Source organism: Tiliqua scincoides, chromosome 4 (genome assembly GCF_035046505.1).
Source record: "Tiliqua scincoides isolate rTilSci1 chromosome 4, rTilSci1.hap2, whole genome shotgun sequence".
Taxonomy (NCBI): Eukaryota; Metazoa; Chordata; class Lepidosauria; order Squamata; family Scincidae; genus Tiliqua; species Tiliqua scincoides.
The window spans coordinates 75,219,774-75,240,058 of NC_089824.1; the positions used below are offsets into that span (position 1 = coordinate 75,219,774).

Genomic DNA, 20,285 nt, shown 5'->3' on the forward strand with positions numbered 1-20,285 from the left:
AGGGCCAGTCCTGAAACACCAGCCTCAAGTGGTGAAAGGCAATTCAAGCAAGAGGCCATTTGGGCCATCAATGAATAAAGGGTGGTTCTAAAAGCACCCAAAAACTACAGATGAATGTCACCTTCCTAGTCCCAACACATCATCCACAACATTATGTAACTGGCTCCCAGTAATGCTTTGTGGTACAACGATCCACTGCACAGTGGGTTACAACCCAGTTTGGGAAACACATTATGAAGAGGGGACAGTTAAAAGCACCAAATAAGTTTAATCCCCAATAGCATAGAAAACTGCTTTCTAGACAAACTTATAGGTGATGGAAAGTCTTTTAGTCAGCAACAAGGTCACTGTTGTTCAGAGACTACTCGTTTTGAGACTTTTTCAAAGACAAGTTCTATTTGAAAATGGAATTAGCTGCAATTTAGTAGTACAATTAGTATATCCTAAACTCTATACACTAATCAGCAAGAAAGATTCTAAAGAACACCTGAAAAACACAACTCAAAGTCATGGTAAACTTGGAATCTAATTTTTTTTTCTTTTTTGCATGATGGGTATGCAGCAGTGTTGCAACCTAAGATCTGAGACACTCCAGTCACAAACATTATTTGGAAATGCAGAGCTACAGTGTATCATTAAAGTGAACTACAATTTTTGAATTTGAGAAAGTGATTCAGGATCACTGTGAGAATACGGATCACTGCTTAGCAAACAGATGGGACAAACCAAGAAGTGGCCAGGTACTATGACTCAGTTTGTAAAGGCCTGCACAATATACATGCTATCCAATTGGATATTTGCAATTCTCTTATGAATTGTTCATTGTACAGTATGATCACCTGCTGGTTAACGCAAATTATTTAAAATATTTATTTACTGCTTTTGAACAAAAAGTTCTTTTGTTCACATAGCAAGAGAAATGAAGTAAGGTTCTCTGTCCCAGAGAACTTACAATCTTTAAATAACAACTGCTTCCCAGCTAGTAAATATAAAGACTTTAAAAGGTGTCTCTTAGCCAATTTAACAACTTAATTGAAATGAAAATTGTCCGTTTTGCAATGCAATCAGAATTTTTCATGAGAATAGTGACCCATCAGATAGTCCTGAGAAATCAAGTTCCCCATATGGAAACTAAGATAAAATGTTGGCCTTTAGCTGTAAAATACTTCAGTGTAGTAACTTGGACTAAATGTTTAAATATATACATAACAATTGCTTTGTGTCATTAAATCCTCACTTCTTTTGTCAGAGCTGAAATAGTATATACAACATCCTAAAATATGAATCTTTCAACATCAACACCTAAAATTATTTTAGCAGAAATTGACAGATGGTATAAAAAAACCATGTTTAACCTAGCATGAAACAAAGATGAACAAAAATCTTACCCATCTCTTCCTTTACTGACAATTTTAACTTCAAAATAGTATATTCCACAAGCAGCAGGTATGGGATGGGTGGCTCGAACAGAAGCAGCATCTTTTGGAGTTTTGCCATGGCCTGCAAAATACAATAAAATGAGGTTCAACATCCAATATTTAGTAAAATGCAACAGTATTGTAAAAAAAAAAACAACTAGCAAACAAAGTAGATGTGGAGCTTAAAAGGTTATCTTATCCTAGAGAGGGGTCTCTAAACTTTTCGGCCAAAGGGCCACATCAAATATCTGGCACAGTGTCAAGGGCCAGAAAAAAAAATTAAATATAAAATTTAAATAAACACATTAGAGATGGAACTTAGATGAATGAATGAATGAATGAATGAATGAATGAATGAATGGACTGGGCTCAAATGTCCAGGACTTCTCCAAGCACCAATACAGCCCAAGAAATAAGGCACACAATGGACCCCCATTACCCCACCCCACAAGCACAATTCTGGTTGTGCTTGGTCAACCTGGCCAGAGGCTTTCAGGGGATCAGAGGCTGGCTGTGGGTCGGATAGAGGCTCCCCACGGGCTGCATCTGGCCACGGGCCGGGGTTTGGAGGCCCCTGTCCTAGAGATTTCCAAACTGGTCATCGCAATTCTTCAGCCAGGAAAGCCCTGTCTCTGCCCCCTTAAGGGGTGGGACGATGGTGAAGGCAGCAACATGACTGCCATGAGTGTTTGGGAATCGCTGTCTTATCCTAACAGAAATTAAGTTCACATCCATTTGCAAAACACTTCAGTTACCTAAAGTTCCTTTGAAAATGCAATATGGGTTCAGAGTTGTACAAATCCTCATTTTTAAGCTGAAGCATCTTATAACCATATAAAACTTAGCATTATATATGCTTTGATCTCTGTTTAAAAACAATTTAAATAAAATGCTGAACATATAGAATTTTTGTTATTGCTAGCAGAATGCAAGTACTGTACTAATTATTTGCTATTTTGCTACAACACAACAATCCAATTCAGTTTCATTTATCATGTATCTTCATCTCTAATTTTTTCCTGCTGTAGTTGAAAGTACATTATGTAACCAAACCTTTTGGTTCTCTGCCTTATGATTTTAACCATCTACACAGCAATTCTACACATAGGCTGCTTAAATCCCACCAGCTGCAATGGCATTTAAGCAGTCTAACTATGTGTAGGATTGCAGCCCTAATATATTGTTAGGACAACTCCATTTCTGCAATGAAGAATTTTTTTGGACACATTAATTAGTCCTAACATAAAAAGACATTTGTCATGCCTGAAGGTGACAAATTAGCCATCTCAAATCTAATGCAAGGGTTATGTTCCAGAATCCGTACCTAAAGCTAAAATTGCAGATGTTCAAAATTAGTTTGAAAATCCCTTGCATCTAAAAATATGTACTGTCTCTTTAAAAACTACAAGCAGCACATGGAAATTTAGATAGACTGAGGGAACAGCAAATTCATTCTTCCATTTCAGGCTCACTCCAGAGTATATATACTGAGTAAGTGGAATAGTGATCAGAATTTCTTGCACTATTTAAACTTATTTTTCTCTGTTTTTAATTTTGTTTGCAGTGGACGTGTAGTTGAATTTGCACAAGTAAAGATGCAGGTTGACAATAATTACATTTCTCACACACACACACACACACACACACAATATTATTTCTCAAGACCAGCAATTTTCAACCAGTGTGCTATGGCACAATGATGTGCCACAAATAGGTTGCAGGAGTTTGGGAGAGGGTCATTTATTAGTAGGACCGTTGGGGCATGTGACCCCCCCCCCACCAGCAGTATGCTATTCCTTGTCAACTGTAAAAAAAAACTGAAGGTGTGCCTTTACCATTTTAGCCCCTCGCCTGAAAAAGGTTGAAAAACGTGGATCTAAAGTGAGGACCAAAGGTATTTGCAGATACAGGAGTTAGCTAGGCATGGGCATATCTGGAAAAAAGAATGCTGGATAAAGCATAAAACAGTCAAAAATATGGAATATATCGGTGAGATTTGGGGTGATAGCCATATTTGAAAAATTAAACCTGGACAACAAACTTGAGACAAAATATAAAAAGCTACAGTTGTACTACAGGTGGCACCTCGGTATCTGTGAGGGATCCATTCTCAGACCCTCCGCGGATAGGATGCCAAAAACCATGGATAACCAAATCTGTGGTTTCTGCACCTTTAAACCCTCCAAAGGCGACCAGAACTATGCTCTGGTCAGCTCCTGAGGGCTTTCTGAAACTTGCAGAGGCTGCAGGCAGACACGCACAGCCTCTGTGGGCTTCAGAAAGCCCTCCAGAGGCAACCAAAGCGTAGCTCCGGTCACCTTTGGAGGGTTCAGGTTGAGCCAAGTCTGGCTCAGTGGGGGTCCAGGGGACCTGCACTGAGCCAGATCCACAAGTATAAAATGTGCGAATAAACAGGCTCAACCTGAATTTCTAGAACAGAATATAGTAACACATCTCAATCCAGGCTTCCATTTAACCTAGCATACATGCACAACAATGGATATACTGTATTATCTACATTTCTATCTTGTACTTTCTTGAGAAGCTTAAGGTGGCATACAACACACACGCTCACCTTCAGTCTATCTTCACAAAAACTCAGTGAGGAAGGATATTTGTCATGATTTAGCTCTATTCCTTTACCACATAATTTACATGAAGTACTATCATCATACAGGCACAGAGATCCATTGTTGTTATAATCAGGCAACAGGTAATTTCATTATTCCTTGTACTATACAATACACTTCTTGAACTGATGCAGCCTACTATACATCTTACAATCTAGATTCAATGGGAAACACCAGAAACACCAATTCCAGATACTTATTTGATTCTATTTTAAATTAATGAAGAACTTGCTTATTCTATAAGCAACTATTTAAGAGATGATGACATGGATAACTGACAAAGCAATAATCAACTGAATTATTTAGGAAGTTGTTCTATACAAACATATTTAGGAAGTTGTTCTATACAAAGTACAATTGCTTTTTTTGTATAGCACATCTCTCATTCAAACACTTTCATATATTGTACAGATTATTTTTCTAAATTATTTTCATCACTTTCTTTTATTCAGTGTTTGTCCCCACTAAACCTTGTACAGGGCAGCAGTTTTTACTTTTATATATTATGTAGTTGCTGCCTACATATAAAAACTGTTCTCTGTTAGGAATACTATCAACCTCACAATGGAAAAAGAGATGGGACAGTTCACTATTTTTCTAAAAGCACATAATTTGTACTCAGGTTCCTCTTTACTCATTATCACAAGATACACTTTTTCCTTGGGATCGGTTTTGTTTCAAAACAAGCCTACTCAAACTTTCAATGTTCTTCTCTCTACATCTTCAGTTAACGAAAGGTATATTTTCAGTATATGTCATATGCCTATATGTCATATGCCATTCCTTTTCTCCACAAGTGTAGTCATAAGAACATAAGAAGAGCCCTGATTGATCAGTCCAAAAGCCCATCTAGTCCAGTTTCTGGTATCTCACGGTGGCCCACCAAATGATTCAGGGAGCACACCAGACAATTACCTGAGTCCTGGCACCCTCCCCTGCATCTGGCATTCTGAGGTAATCCAAATCTAAAATCAGGAGGTTGCACATACACATCATGACTTGTAACCCGTGATGGACTTTTCCTCCAGAAATTTGTCCAATCCCCTCTTAAAGGCATCTAGGTAAGATGACATCATGACTTCCTGTGGCAAGGAGTTCCACAGACTAATTACATGCTGGGTAAAGAAATTTTTTTTGTCTGTCCTAACTCTCCCATTGTCATAGTCATATCCCATTGCAAGCTGTTTGAAGAAATTACAGCACTACTATTTTTGAACACTGCAGTATAAAAAAAAATAAAATGCATCAATATTAAGACAAACTACAAGTATGCTTACTTGTTAAATCATATAACACAAAACAAAAAAACAAAACACAGATATGATAGTTATGAGATAGCTACAAGTACACAACAGGCACAACCTGGCAAGCAAAGACATTAAAAACCTTTATGAACATGACAAAACAAGAACCAAATATGAAGTTCAAGTTACGCCTATAAGAATTTCCAGACAACATGCCATTTTCAATAAAAAATATTGATAATAAGAATAGTAGGACATGGAGAATCTTAGGTTCCTAGTCATCTAAAATTTGACGCTGGTATATACAGACATGGAATATTATTAATGAGAATGTAATGAATTATGCATGTACCAGGTTTTTCACATTTTGTATCATACAACATTTGAATACTGAGTGGTTTGTATTTAATATACCAAAGTACCTATAACAGAATGTTTTAATGAACGTCATATTCCCATGGCGGCGAAATGCAACTTTTGTGTTTCCACTACAGTTTTCCGACACTTTGAACAGATACATGTTATTCAAGATTTCACTTGAATTTCATCATTATTTAGTCTGACAAATGTCAACCACACTAAGCTCTTTTATTTATGTCAGCTGTAACTCTTTCTTGAAAAGTGCGACTTAATGACAGTTACTCATGCTTTCATGATGCATAACTTTCAAACTGAACTATAGCAATGTATTCTATGTGGGGTTGCCCTTGAAGAGTGTTTAAAAAGAGTGTTTTTTTAGCAGGGAGAGAGTAACTGGCCCACCTCACCCCAGCACTGTCTGTTCTAGTGGCTGTCTGCTGGTATTCATTTGCATCTTTTTAGATTGTGAGCCCTTTTGGGACAGGGAGCCATTTAGTTATTTGATTTTTCTCTGTAAACCGCTTTGTGAACTTTTAGTTGAAAAGCGGTATATAAATACTGTTAATAATAATTAATAATAATAAAAACTCCAATTGGCTCAAATACTGTAGCTGGTTATTAAAAGGGATATACTATGTCAGAAGCATATTACCCCAGTAGTATTTGATCTGCACTGGTTACCTCTTTGTTTCCTCGGTAAATTCAACACGTTAGTTCTTATGTTTAAACCCTAAATACTTCCATACCTAGAAGATTACCTTCTATCATATAAGCCAGTGGTTCTCAAACTCTGTGGGTGAGTTTGAGAGCCAGTAAGTCTTTGCAGGGGTGGGGGGAGGAGGCAGCGGGGGATGCGGGGAAGGCAGCGGCGTGATCCCCAGGATCACGCCGCTCAGGGGACTGCAGGGGCTTGGGTGCATTTACCCAAGCCTCCTGCAGCCTCCCCAGGGTGTGGGGAGCCCAGCACGACTTCTGGCAGGGCTCCCCGCAGCAGGGAAAGTGGATGCGGAGCAATCACACCCCACCCCCACGGAAGTGGAGCGTGATCGCTCCGCATCCACTTTCCCTGCTGCGGGGAGCCCTGCCAGAAGTCACACCGGGCTCCTAGCACCCTGGGGAGGCTGCAGGGGGCTTGGGTAAGTGCACCCAAGCCCCTGTAGCCCCCTGAGCACACAATTGCGCCGTTGCCTTCCCCCGCCTCTAGGCTGCCCCCGCCCCTTAAGGGGGCAGAGACCAGTGCCCTCAGGCTGGAGCGTCACAACACCCCAGTTTGAATAGCACTGATATAAGCCTTCCCATACATTCTAGACATGATCTAGCAGCCCAATCCTAACTAAATCCCCACACAGCAATACAGTGACATCAACGCCAGCTACCCTGTACCTCAGGGGGGAATTTCGGCTGCTGGAGGTCTCCTTGGGTAAGGGGACATTGGTCTCCTTGCCCCAAAGTAAGTTCCAGCAGCCGCTATGGGTCAACTCAGTCCTGCACCAGTGATATCACTGGCATAAGTCCAAGTTGATCTGTCGGGGCGGATCAGGTCTCGAAAGGGGGTTAGGGTACAGCATGCACCAACACCACCAATCCTGCCTCCTCCCAAACCTGATTCATCCATCTCTACCCCATTTTTTCCTCTTCCAGTCCCTCCCCAAAACCGGACCTTACTGGTCCAGCAGGTGTCCCAACAGTAAAGGGTGTGGGGGGGAAGGCTCTGGCCTTTCCACCAGTGTGCTGACTGATAATGCTGTTACAAAGTACTTTACGGCACTTTTGTGACAGAACGCACAGCAAAGCACACATTCTGCTGGTGCAGGCCCTGCACCATATGGCCCTACTTCTCGTTCCTTTCCTGTCTAAAGTGCAGCAGGCATCTATAAGGAGCAGAACCTTTTCAGCAATAGTACCAACATATGCCCTCCTGTTAGATCCACCTAAGTTATACCCTATTTCTTCAGGAATCAAATTTAAAAAATTGCTTTTCAAAGTAGCCAGTGTTAGAATAGGTTACTTTCACACCTGATGATTTTTAGACTTTTTTATTTAAGTCTTTACCAGTGTTGGATTTTGCTTTGTATCGCTATAGATCTTATTTTTGTAAGCCACCTTGGTTTAATTCTACAAAAATGAAGGGATTAACATATGTAAAAAATAAAGTAACTTTCTTTTTTCTAAACTCAGAAAAAGACTTGGTCTAGATAAAAATCTAGAATACCACATTTATGATCTTTTAGGTCACCATAAACTCATATGGTTTGGTTGCATCCTTCTATATCAGGCATCTCCACTGTTATTTTGCTTTCCTTAACCATCTTATTTTATTTGCAGTTTTCAATTAAAACTCTGGGGAGAAAACTGTCAACTGTCCCAAGAAACTCAGCCTACGAAAAATTCAGTTTCTTTTATATTTTAAATGAGTATTTCACAACCACTGCTTTCCTCACATAAACAGAAGTAGTATCTCACACAAGGAATATTATAGGGTTACTTTTAATCATATATTATATTCACATTAGTTCCAAGAATAAAACTATATTCTTTAACGTTTCTTCACCCTTTTCCACACTTAATAGTTTAGCATTTGTTGTTCTTCAAAACGTCAACTGACCTTTGCTCTATTGCTAAATAAATAAACATTTCTTGCCTTAACTGGTTATTTTTAATTGGACACGTCACAGTGACTGGCTTGCTTTTCTCCTTCCCTGACCCCAAGCTGTTATTCAACAAGAGAACTGATGGCTGAAGAAACCTGCCCGTTTGTACACCCTTCCCCCCAAACCATAAAGCAAAGCAGAATCCAAGTGTCCCTGCAAGCAAAGAGGGAGGGATAAACCAAATTGTCTCCACTTGGTTACCTAAATTCTTCTGGAGACCCAATGAGAGTTATTTCCTGTTGTTCCATTCTTCTACACTGCCCCCTCCCCCATTCGGGTTCCTTCTTAAAATGCTGCTGCTCCCCACTGAAGAAATGATGTGTTACCTGGGGGAGCAGGGAAAGAGGGACAATGGCCTCAGAGGTTAAGCCCCAGATTTCTACTTCTACTCACACACACACTACCCCCAGCATCACGGAGTAAAGGGACCTGGTTGAAGTCTAAGACAGACTCCTAGGCCTAGTGTACACGACAAACAGGCCAGATTGTGTACAACCCCATTGGGGGGGGGGGGTGAGGCTAAGCTGTGGAAAGTGGAAGGAAACAGCAAAGAAAACAAAAGGAATCAAGAAAGGGGTTGATTATGGGGGGAAGGCAGGTGTTATTCGGTCTGTTTGCAAGTGGGCGACTAGGGGCCCAATCCTACATATGTCTACTCAGAAGCAAATTCCACTGTAGTCACTGGGGCTTACTCCCTGGAACGTGCATAGGATTGCAGCCTAGGAGCCTCATCCTATGTGTGCCTACTCAGAAGTAAATCCCACTGTAGTCAATGGGGCTTACTCCCAGGAAAGTGCATAGATTGGAGCCTAGGGGCCTCATCCTGTGCATGTCTACTCAGAAGTAAATCCCATCGTAGCCAATGGGGCTTACTCCCAGGAAAGTGTGCACAGGATTGCAACCTTGGGGGGCTCATAGAAGCCTCAGTATTGTCTGCGAGGGTGGGAATATTGGGGGGGGGGAGACGCTTCCAGTCCAGCCACGGGAGGGGAGGACTTCCTGGTGGGGTGGCGTCGCAGTGAGGGAATGCGGGGACCCGCCTGCGGCTGTGCCCGGCGTGGGAGGCTCACCTTTGTAGTGGACGCGCAGGTTGTTCTGCGAGAGGCCGATGTAGCTGAACTTGTCCTTCGGGCTCCAGGAGCGGGGCAGCGGCGTCTCCTGCTCGTCCACGGCCGGGTAGAGCCGGCGGAGGCGCCGCTTGAGCTCCTTCTCCTGCTCGTTGAGGGCCGGGTCGCCGCCGTGCGGGAAGGGTGCCGGGGCGCTGCTGCCGCTCGACATGGGCCCGGCGGCGGACGACGAGGCGGAAGCGACTGCCGCGGCGGCGGGCGGCGGGGGCGGCGGCGGGGCCGAGGAGGCCGGTGGTGGTGGCGGCGGCGGCGGGTGGAGCAGCAGCGCGGCCGGGGCCGCGGACGGAGCGGGGTTGCCCGGCGCTGGGGGAGCCGTCGCCGGGAGTTGCTGCTGCGGCGGCGGCGGCGGCGGCGGGGGCTGCCCGGACATGCCGGCCTCCTCGTCCGCCGTCGGAGTGGCAGTGGCTGCGGAGGCCTTGAGCGGGCGGCGGGTGTGCTCTGCTTCACGGGCGGCTCCGCTCCCGAGTGACAGACGGAGGCACGGGGCGGGCGGAGGGGGCGTCGGGGACGGGCGCCGAAGGAGGGAGCTCGACTGAGGGAGCCGCCGACTGAGCGCGCGCGGGCATGAGCGGGGGTTGGAGGCGACGGCGGAGGGTGACGAGCGGGGCGCGTGCGCGTGCGGCGGCTGCTCGAGCTCGGGGTGGGGACGGGGCGAGCGCGCGGGCCCGAAGGTGTTGGCGGGGGTGGGGGCCGGGCGCTGCGGGGACTCCAGCCTCTGGTGCAGCGGCCGCCGCAGAACGTCCTCCCGGAATCAGCTGGGCTGCGCGGCGCACAGGAGCCGGGGGAGGCGCCTCGCCTGCCTCCCTCCCAGTGACACGGGAGTGCGTGAGGGCGCGGCGGCTCAGGGGCGCCTTGCGCACAACAGCGGGCGGGGAAAGGGAAGGAAGGAAGTGCGGGCGGGCGGGCTGGCTGGCAGCTACCGCGGGATGTGCTGCTGCGGGCGGCGGTAGCCGGGAGTGGAGCCGCGCCGCCAGGGTTCCGCTCTCGCCCTGAGGGGACTGCCCTGCCGTTAGGAACACACCCACCCACCCTTCTCTCTCTCTCTCTCTCTCTCTCACACACACACACACACACACACAGGCGTCCCCCTTACACACACACTTCTCTCCCCCCCTCAACATACACTCAGGCTTCCTCCTTTCCCAGAGCACAATCCTAGGCTTGTCTACTCAGAAGTTAGTCCCATTGTCTTCAGTGGAGCTTACTCTCAGGAAAGTGTGCTTAAGATTGCATAGCCTGGGGCTGCAATCTTAGCCACACTTTCCGAGGAGCAAGCCCCATTGAGTATAATGGGACCTACTTCTGAGTAGACCTGCATAGGATTGGGCTCTTAGTTGCCACCTATGGCAGGGAGACAGATTTGCCAGCCAGTGTTAATTGGTGTGAAATCAAAACACACACAGTCTATCATTAACAGCACAATCCTGTGTGGGTCTGTCTACTCAGAAGTAAGTCCCATTGTGTTCAACTGAGACATGCTCCCAGGAAAGTGTGGACTGAGCCCAATCATATACATGTCTACTCAGAAGTAAGTCCCATTATAGTCAGTGGTGCTTACTCCTAGGTAAATGTGCAGCCTGTGTTTGCAAGGTCTGAGGAAGTTTATCAGGGGGTACAAAGTTTCTTTTGGACCCATTCCCAAAGGGAGAGGGGATGAAAGAAAGCAGGGTGGGCAGAACAAGGGTCAGGAGGGGGCAGAACTGGGCAGTATGGCAACAGCCTGAAAAGCCTTTGGAGCCCAGGTCTACTCAGCTTCCCAATTCAGAACCTGGGTCTACCTGCCTGCACAGTGTCGACAGCTAGATACAGTTCAGTAACATGGAAAATGAAACACTCTCCTAAGTGTTTCTAAAATCTTACATACAGAAAATCATTGCAGAAAATTAACATCATCCTATTTAGGCTCACACTAGAATGGAAAGTGTCTGGTTTGCACCAAATCATACTTCTGCAGCAGCTGTAGCCCCAGCTCCTATACAATCTTCTTGGCAAGCAGATGTACACATCAAAGAGCAGACCAGTTTCCTCCCAGATTTGACACTGCATTAAGGAATGTCATGTATGCATTCCTTGGCCCAGTACATATAGCTTTTGGTAGCAGCAGCAGCAATGCACCTAGCATCCCACATAGTGAGTCTTGGTGCGATAGGAAAATAGAAGATTCCAGAAAGTTTCTGGCCTCCTTCTTTTTCTGTGTTCTTGGGCCTCCTCTTTGACTCTTGACCCAGGTACAAATTACCCCCTTTCCCCCCTCTCATGGGCTCTGATTGTGTGGGCATGTGCATGTGTGTAAAGGAATGATAATTGTATCTGCAAAGAATATTGCATCCACCTTTAGAGAGGGAAAAAAATGTTATTCATGTAAAATTTTTAATCCGCTCTTTATTAAATCAAGGGAGCCTTAAAACAATTTTACATATTTGTACAACAATAAAAGTAGCAGCATCAAATGCGACTTTAGGTGTTTTTTTTTATTAAAATTGACCTTTTCCAGTCACATTTTAAGATTTGAACAGGACCCAGAGACATTTCATGTCATCAAAACTGTGCTGTGGTTTGAAGGCAAAGGAGTCCACAAACTTGAAGCTAAAATAGGTCTGGTTTTGGTTTGTGTTTGGGAATCCTGTTTATACTACCTTGCATTCAATAGAAGAAAGGTAGGATATAAATGTAATTTTTTTAAAAATCTTAAAACAGCTACTAATTACCATGCCTTACCTAGTAATATCAAATACAGTTAAATCTTAACACAATCATAAAACTTAATATAATAACTACAGTCATTACATCTTCAATAAAGTGCCTAGGTATATTTATTTTTATTTTTCACGCTTTTATACCATCCTTACTCTAAAGAGCTCAGGGTGGTGTACATAGTTTCTTCACTCCTTTTGTCCTCATAACAACCTTGTGAGGTACATGAGGCTGAGAGATAGTGACTGGCTCAAGGACACCCAGCAAGCTTCATGGCTGAGTGGTGATTTGAACCTGGATCTTCCAAGTACGTAAAAAGACCTTTACCTGATTTTTGAGGGTGGGAGTTCCATAAATTTAGGAATGGCCCCAGTTCATACTTAGATTTGACATCCACTTTTATGCTCTTCACCTGAGGCTATGCTTATGAGAATATTATGATGGTGCTCAGTGTACGTAGATGCAGTCAGTTCTCATTATCTGCTAGGAAAACCTAGTTGATACCAAATTAGCAGATACTGAATCATTGAGCCTATAGGGAAAATGAGATTCAGTTCTAAGAGACCTTCTTCATCATGCACTCTATGAATTATATGAACCTGAATCTTAACTTGAAGTATGTGGGGCTGGGTGATAACAAGAGCTCTTTAACATCTCCAGTATCTTTCTTCTCCATGCTGGCTATCCACTGATGCATTGAAGATTGTGTCGATGGTGATTTGTCTGTGCTGGCTGTTCTTCAACTCACTGAAGGTTGCTGGCCCAACAACAAGGCCTCAGAGTTCAGCAGTGAGGAGGAGGTTGCCCCACCCCCCCTCCTCTACCATCTGTCTCTTGCTCCTTCCCTTGGCTTGTCCCAGCCCCAGAGCAACCCTCAGGTAGCCTTCCAGAGACTTATCATCATCACTAGGGTTGTGAAGGTTCAGCTGGAGTTCCTGAGATTGTGCTCAGGATGGTGGTGCAAGTCTGGAAGTGGACGCAAATGTGTCCAATGATTTTCCATGGGCCAATACCAATGCCCATTTGATGTGGAAAATTGACCCAATCCAGACAACTTTCAGCTTGCACTGGCATAGTATTCACAGATAACAACAAAGTCACAGATAACAAAAAAATAGGTGGTAGTTCTGCCATTCACAGATAGTGAAATTGCATATAAAGAGAACTGAACCAGAACCAATATTTAGGATTATTATTGTTATTGTTATTATATATACCAGAACCAATATTTAGGATTAGGGTGCAAGTCACTGCATTTTATCCCAGGGATTGCTATAAGATTTTTTGTATACTAGTGTATGTGATTTTATATTCGCAATCTCCCTATGACGCTACTGATCTTCATGTGACTAACTTTTAATAGTATGTTACCAAATCAGTTTTCATGCCTAACTGAGTACCATCTGGCATCTTGGGCCCCAATCTGTGAAACCTCAAACAATTACATTTTTTTTCAGCTAGAGGTTTCAAAAGCTGTTTATCATCAGAAGACTGGTGCAGGCACTGCTGTTATCTAAAACCTAGCCTAAAGTTGCCACCCTCTCCTGCATCACAGATCTAGGTTTGGTTCCTTTGATGCTGATCTTAGAAAATTCATATTTGTTTTAAAATTTGGGGTTTGCGTTTATGGGAAACAGAACCAATGGAAGCAGCAAGCAGCCAGGTCTGCATGGTGATGGACTATGGATTCCCACTATGTCAAACAAGACCACAAGGGGCCAGGAGGGAGGTGGAGAGGGCGCACAACAAGGCTGGATGAGCAGACTGAGGAGGACATGGGGCGGGGAGGAGGGTGGATCAGTTCTGCAAATGGGATAGGTATGGCAGTAGCAACATTCACCAAATCCTAACCCCCTTCCCAGGCTGGATCCGCCTTCATGGGTCAACACAGACTTTGACCAGCAAATGTTCCCTTACCCTGCAGAGGCCTCCTGAGGCTGAAACTCCCCCACGGGATTCAGTGGATGCCACCTTGCTACCAGTGTGTTGCCGCATGGGGAGTCAAGTAGGATTGGGCTGTGAGTCTGTCCTTCATAGTACGATCACCCAGGCAGTTTGTTTTCCAGGATGTGATCGTCTTCACCAAAAATAACTTCTACACTAGTCTGTGCTAGACAAAGCAGTGACAGAATTGCCTGAGGCAAGGACTCTGACAACTGTGAGTCTCCCTGAGTTGGGTTTCCACACAGTGCCAACAGAGCTAAAACTCTGCTACTCCAGTGAAAAGCCTACCTCACAAAAGTTGTTTTAAATCCTTTTTTTGTTTGTTTTTCCTCTCCCATTTTTGAACTTCAAATACAACTCCCTGATTGGCTACTCTTAAGCCCTGTATGATCCATTCCTGGTGGATTGGTTTAAACATTTTAGACAGGTGGGACATCACAATCATAAGTGCAACTATGTTTAGTTGGATCAGTGCCATTCTATGTGAGTTTACTAGAAAGCACTGCAGTATAGATTACTGCTACTTTTGATGGTCTCATCTACAAGTACAGTTGCAACGCAGACTAATTTTAAAAAACCATCTCCAATCATTCAGTTATGAGTTATACGAACTATTTTCAATAGGTGCTGCAGATTGGACTTGTTTCCTACAAGTAAATGGCATCCCTACCCACTTGGATACTTGGTTTTTGTTGCACATTCAGTGAAAGACAAAATCTGAAATGTTTGTTATGATTCATTCAGATTATATTAAGATATAATTAGTTCACCAAAAAGGGGGACTCTGCCTGACCTTTGTCATCAAAACCACTGAGATGCTGAGATTATTCACTGATCTCTGTTCAGGGTAGATCTGCACTGATGAATTCAAGCATCGCTATTGCACCTTACCTGAAACCAATGCAATAATCAGTAAAGCCATCTCACTTTCTTGAAGCTCTTTTGACCATAACTGCATTTTGGAAGATTGGAATCCATTTGGAGTAGTCTGGGTAGAAGATTAGAAGATTATACAATATTTCAAAAAGATATTCTAGATTTGCAACTTCCTGATTTAAAGCATTCCATTGGTGATGTTTATAATCCAGATGTTGTGTGTGTACTAATCTGCAGTCATTCAGAGCTGGGGTACAACAAAGCCATTCTTATCCTAAGCCAGTATATGTAATCCTTATTCTTAAGCAGTATATAACTTTGTCTGCAGTGAGCATCACTTAAGAGGAAAGAGTTTCCAGTCTTTTAAACACTAAAAGACCACAAAGTAGTTCAGTAAAGACATTACCTTACTTTGGATTTTTCTTCTAGGCCCTCTAGCACAGTCACCTACAATTTATTTTGTTTTAAATTTTTACATGGTCTCTGCAAGGGATCCTACACCCATTCTGGACTGTGGTTACAACATTTTACTGATGGTAGTCTCAGCACTTCCTCCTTTATTGTCTTCTTTGTTTCACCTGACCCTAGGTATCAAAAGTTAGTCCAGTGATGGTTGGTAGAGGTGTCTTCTGTAACTTTTCTTAGGACCGAATATGTCTTGTCACACATTCTGCCTACCCAGTATGTCAGATTCTTTTTTTCCAACAGTAGGAAGCAGCTGGCAGCATAGGAGAAAAACTGAGTGTTGGACATATCTCTCATGTCCCATATGCTCATCACACTGCTTCATGACACATTTATTTAGCACATTTTGCTGCAGTATCATCTTAAGGGAGCTTTATAAATATCTAAGCATCTTGATAGTTTTCCATCTCATTCTTTACTGGCCTTTTGTATTGCCTGACCCTTGTTTGACCACCATAGCAGAAAGGTACATGGGTCCCAATGCAAGAGAGTGGGGGCCAATCCTATTCAGCTTTCCAGCACTGATGCAGTTGTGCCAACAGGGCATGCGTTGCTTCCTCCAGTAGGAGTGCAGGCATAGAGGCCTTTTCAAATTAAGGGAACATTTGTTCCCTTACCTCAGGGCTGCATTGTGGCAGTGTTGGATGAAGGATTGGGCCTTGGGACTCTTAGCACTTTACAATATCTTCACTCCCTAACCTCAAATTCCTAGTCAGGATATGGAATCTGGGAAAGAATGGTAGTGTAGAGGAATACATCCTAAGGCAGGAGGTCTGGCTCAGTTGGTAGAGCTGCCGGCTTGAATGCCTGAAGATCTGAGGCTGCCAGTTCGAAACAATCGGAAGTAACCGAGAACTGACGACACGCTGATATACTGATGAGCTAGGTCTTTTTCCTCAATTTGCTGTTGCCACTTCAAATTATTTTTTTCACCTCACTAATCCTAGACTGAAGAGAGCCTTCATGCTCGCTAGACTCAACATATTTCCCTCAGCTGTTCATTATGGTCGTTTCATGCGAGTTCCTCGCGAGAAACGATTATGTTTATTCTGTGGGGAGACCCCGGATACTCTTTTACATATTTTGCTTTTTTGTCCCTCTCATGACTCCCATCGTAGGATTTATTTAGAATCCTGGATTTCTAATTTCCCCCCTCAGGTATCTCCCCTTCCCCAGTTGTTGGAAGACTCTATTGCTCCCTTGACGTATTCAGTGGCTAGTTTCCTGGCCTATATATTACAAAAAACGCCGGACTTTAGTTCTATAAAATCTTCTTTAAAATTTTTGTAGTTACCTTTTCCCATCTAACACCTGTTTTACTGAAAGGATAAGGTTGTCCCTTCTGGCTCCTTTTCTTTCTAGACCCTATTTCTTTTTTCTCTATTTAGTTTTCCTGAATTAGTCTAGTGGATAACGGTTGTATTGTTCCACTTTGTTGTCAGTTGTCTGCTGTAATATTTATAATGCCAATAAAGGTTAACTAACTAACTAACTAACTAACTAACTAACTAACTAACTAACTAACTAACTAACTAACTAACTAACTAACTAACTAACTAACTAACTAACTAACTAACTAACTAACTAACTAACTAACTAACTAACTAACTAACTAACTAACTAACTAACTAACTAACTAACTAACTAACTAACTAACTAACTAACTAACTAACTAACTAACTAACTAACTAACTAACTAACTAACTAACTAACTAACTAACTAACTAACTAACTAACTAACTAACTAACTAACTAACTAACTAACTAACTAACTAACTAACTAACTAACTAACTAACTAACTAACTAACTAACTAACTAACTAACTAACTAACTAACTAACTAACTAACTAACTAACTAACTAACTAACTAACTAACTAACTAACTAACTAACTAACTAACTAACTAACTAACTAACTAACTAACTAACTAACTAACTAACTAACTAACTAACTAACTAACTAACTAACTAACTAACTAACTAACTAACTAACTAACTACTGATGAGCTGACCCTAGGTGGCCGAGAGGAGTTGCCATCAAGTGGAGCGTGGGAGGTGAAGGGCCAGAGAGAGGCCAGACCGGGAAGGAATCCAGCTGGAACAAGGAGTTCGATGAAAGATTAGAACTATTCAATTGTAAAAATCCCTACGGGGGTTTAGAACAACCTGCCTATGTAAACCGCCTTGGATTAAAATTATGAGGAGAAATCTGACGACCAAAGAAAGGTGGTATATAAATACCTGTATAAATAAATACAGGCAGCGTTTCTCAGACTGGGTCAGGACCTACTAGGTGTGTTGCGAGTCAATTTCAGGTCACATAGCACCTGCCTCAGCCACCATTGAAAATACAGAGCTGAAAATAGAGGGTACAGAGCTGCTGGGCAGGGCTGGCTCCCAGTGGGAGAGAAGCATAGTGCTTTGCCCTGAATAGGTGGGAAGATGGGACACTGGAAAGGGGGGAGGGCTATGTAATTGGAAAGGATCCAAGTCAATGTTCTGCTTTGACTTCTGAGCTGGAATGTTTGAATTCCGAGCTTTGCAAAATAACAACATGAGTGTAGTGGTGTCACAAGGGGGGTGCTGACCGCACCAGGTGACACACGTGGGAGGGGGGGTGACACCACTAGTGACCAAAATCGCTAAAATCGTGGTTTGTAGGAATAATACCATCATGTTATATATATCATTCAATGTGTAATTTACAGTAGAATGCAATGAAAAAAACAGAGTGCATTATCTTCATTCTATCAAAAGTTATGGCCAAAAAAACCAAGAAACAAAAATGCAACTATCTTAAGTAACAAAAAAGTACATTTCCTTAATTCAAAATGGACCAATGAAACTGATTGTTCAAAGAGCCAATGAGATGTTATTATGACACAGCATGGAACCAATAAGGTGTTAGTAAGGTGACACCCTGGGAGGGTGACATCACTAGTGACCAAAATTGCTAAAATTGCTTTGTAGGAATAATTCCATCATGTTATACACTATTCAATGCATAATTTACAGCAGAGTGCAGTGAAAAAACTGGAGTGAAATATCTGTGTTCTATCAAAAGGAACTGCCAAGAAACTAGCAGAGGCAGGGCAATGGTGCATCACCACGCCCACCACCTGGGTTGTTGCCCCACCCAGTGCACGGGAGGAGGTCCATCATGGGGGCAACGCACTGGCCTCCTGCATGGGTAATGCAAACCTTAGTGATGCCACAGCATGTAATGGGATCTTTGGCTGATGTCATGGCCTAAATTAATTATGTCATTTCTGGCCATGATGCTTGTTTGAGAACCACTGTCCTAATGCTTTCATGGTCAGTATGGCTAGCTTTAAAATTAAAACTGTCCAGGTTTTGAGGCCATAGTCCATTAAAATCTCACAAGAATGCAAAATTTTAATGAACTGCGGTCTCAAAACTCAAACAAGTAGGTAAGGGAGTGTGAATGCAGCTCCAGGCCGGTGCAGGGAGTGTGATGGGGAGGACTGTTCGGTGCAAAGAAGCTGCAAGCCTCTGCCACATAAAAAGTGCTCTGTCTCTACTTGCTCAAAGACATCTGCCAGTTCCTAAGCAGACAGTAGTTGCTTCTCTCAATGATTATCGACCTTTGGCTCTAACTTCGAGCTTCATACTGGACAGCCACTTCCACTGCCTGTCACCCCAGAAGGCTTTGTGCCCTGATTCCTGGGGGAAGTGGCTGCATGGTGTGATTTGGAGACCGCTGCTCTAACATACTAGTTCAGTGTTTCTCAAACTGTGGGTCGGGACCCACTAAGTGGGTCACGAGCCAATTTCAGATGGATTATTTAAGGGTTCGTAAATCTCGTGGTGTCTACTTTGCCTGCGATTAGACTCTCTCGGAGCTCATTATCAGGAGCTTAGCAGGCTCAGCTTAACTCTATATTTTTTTGACGTGAGTAACCTTCTTCATTGAATTTCTACCTTTTGCTTCCTAATCTAATGGGGGGGAAAAGAACTTTTTCTCCAGGGGATGCGGAATCTGACTCAACTCCCCACCTTAAACAAACCAGATTGGAGACATTTTTCTTCTTGCCTCAGCTCTCAGAAGCCGAAGCTGCATTATCGAGTTCTTCATCTCCCTCCCTTCATGCAGTTTCTTCGACGCTGCCCCTTGCTTCAGACAACTCCGATAGAAATTAGCTGCATCCTCCTGCATCCCCATATGGAGCTGATAAATTGCATGAATTGGAGAATTTATTGTTGCAGCATTCTCACTTATTACTGCAACAATCTAAACATTCTCTCCTAACCTCTTGCACAGTAAGCATGATTTTTTCTCAAACTGAGATTATAGTGGGACTCTTAAAGGAACTGCATCATTCCATTACTTCATTGCAGTTAAGTGCTCCTTGCTGCCACATGGAACATAGAAAACTGTATGCAAATTCCTTGTGTGTTGCAGCGCAATGCTGCTTGGGAAGCACCCAGGGTTTAGAAACTTGGTGCCTGAGGAAGAGTGCTAAAAGCAGAAGCACTCTGAGGGTTTGAAAGTTAGAACTCGAGCAGCAAGAAGTCAGAGCAATGAGAGACACAGCAGACATTCAGAGGGTTGATGCAGGGAGAGCTAAGCCAGAAGTAGGATGGTATGAGATTGAGAGAGAAGTCTGTCCTCCTGGCTAGCTTCCTCAGACTTTTATTCATTCTCAAAACACATGATGACACTGGGGAAAATTACTGAAGGTTGCTGAAATCTGCATTGCTAACAAACCTGCTGGCGCTGGCTTGACCGCAATACACATTCCTAGATAAGCGCTTCTTCATAACATCCTCTGTTTACAGGCTCTGGGCGAAGACTCAGCAACAGGCCCACTCTGGTGTGCCTGAGTGGGGGGGAACCAGCAAGTTTGCCTGCTGG

The 20,285-nt window shown here is 43.3% G+C and overlaps 1 protein-coding gene across 1 annotated transcript in view; it reads right to left on the reverse strand.

The window, feature by feature from the left end:
* Positions 1–10,203, reverse strand: part of RANBP9 (RAN binding protein 9) — a 54,302-nt gene extending 44,099 nt beyond the window's left edge. Inside the window, exons 1-2 of the mRNA XM_066623545.1 lie at positions 9,374–10,203; positions 1,389–1,500 (exon numbers count right to left, since the gene is read on the reverse strand). Coding sequence (XP_066479642.1) covers positions 1,389–1,500; positions 9,374–9,800 — 539 coding nt within the window. The 5' untranslated portion in view covers positions 9,801–10,203. The remainder of the gene's footprint in view (positions 1–1,388; positions 1,501–9,373) is intronic.
* Positions 10,204–20,285: the final 10,082 nt, after the last annotated feature.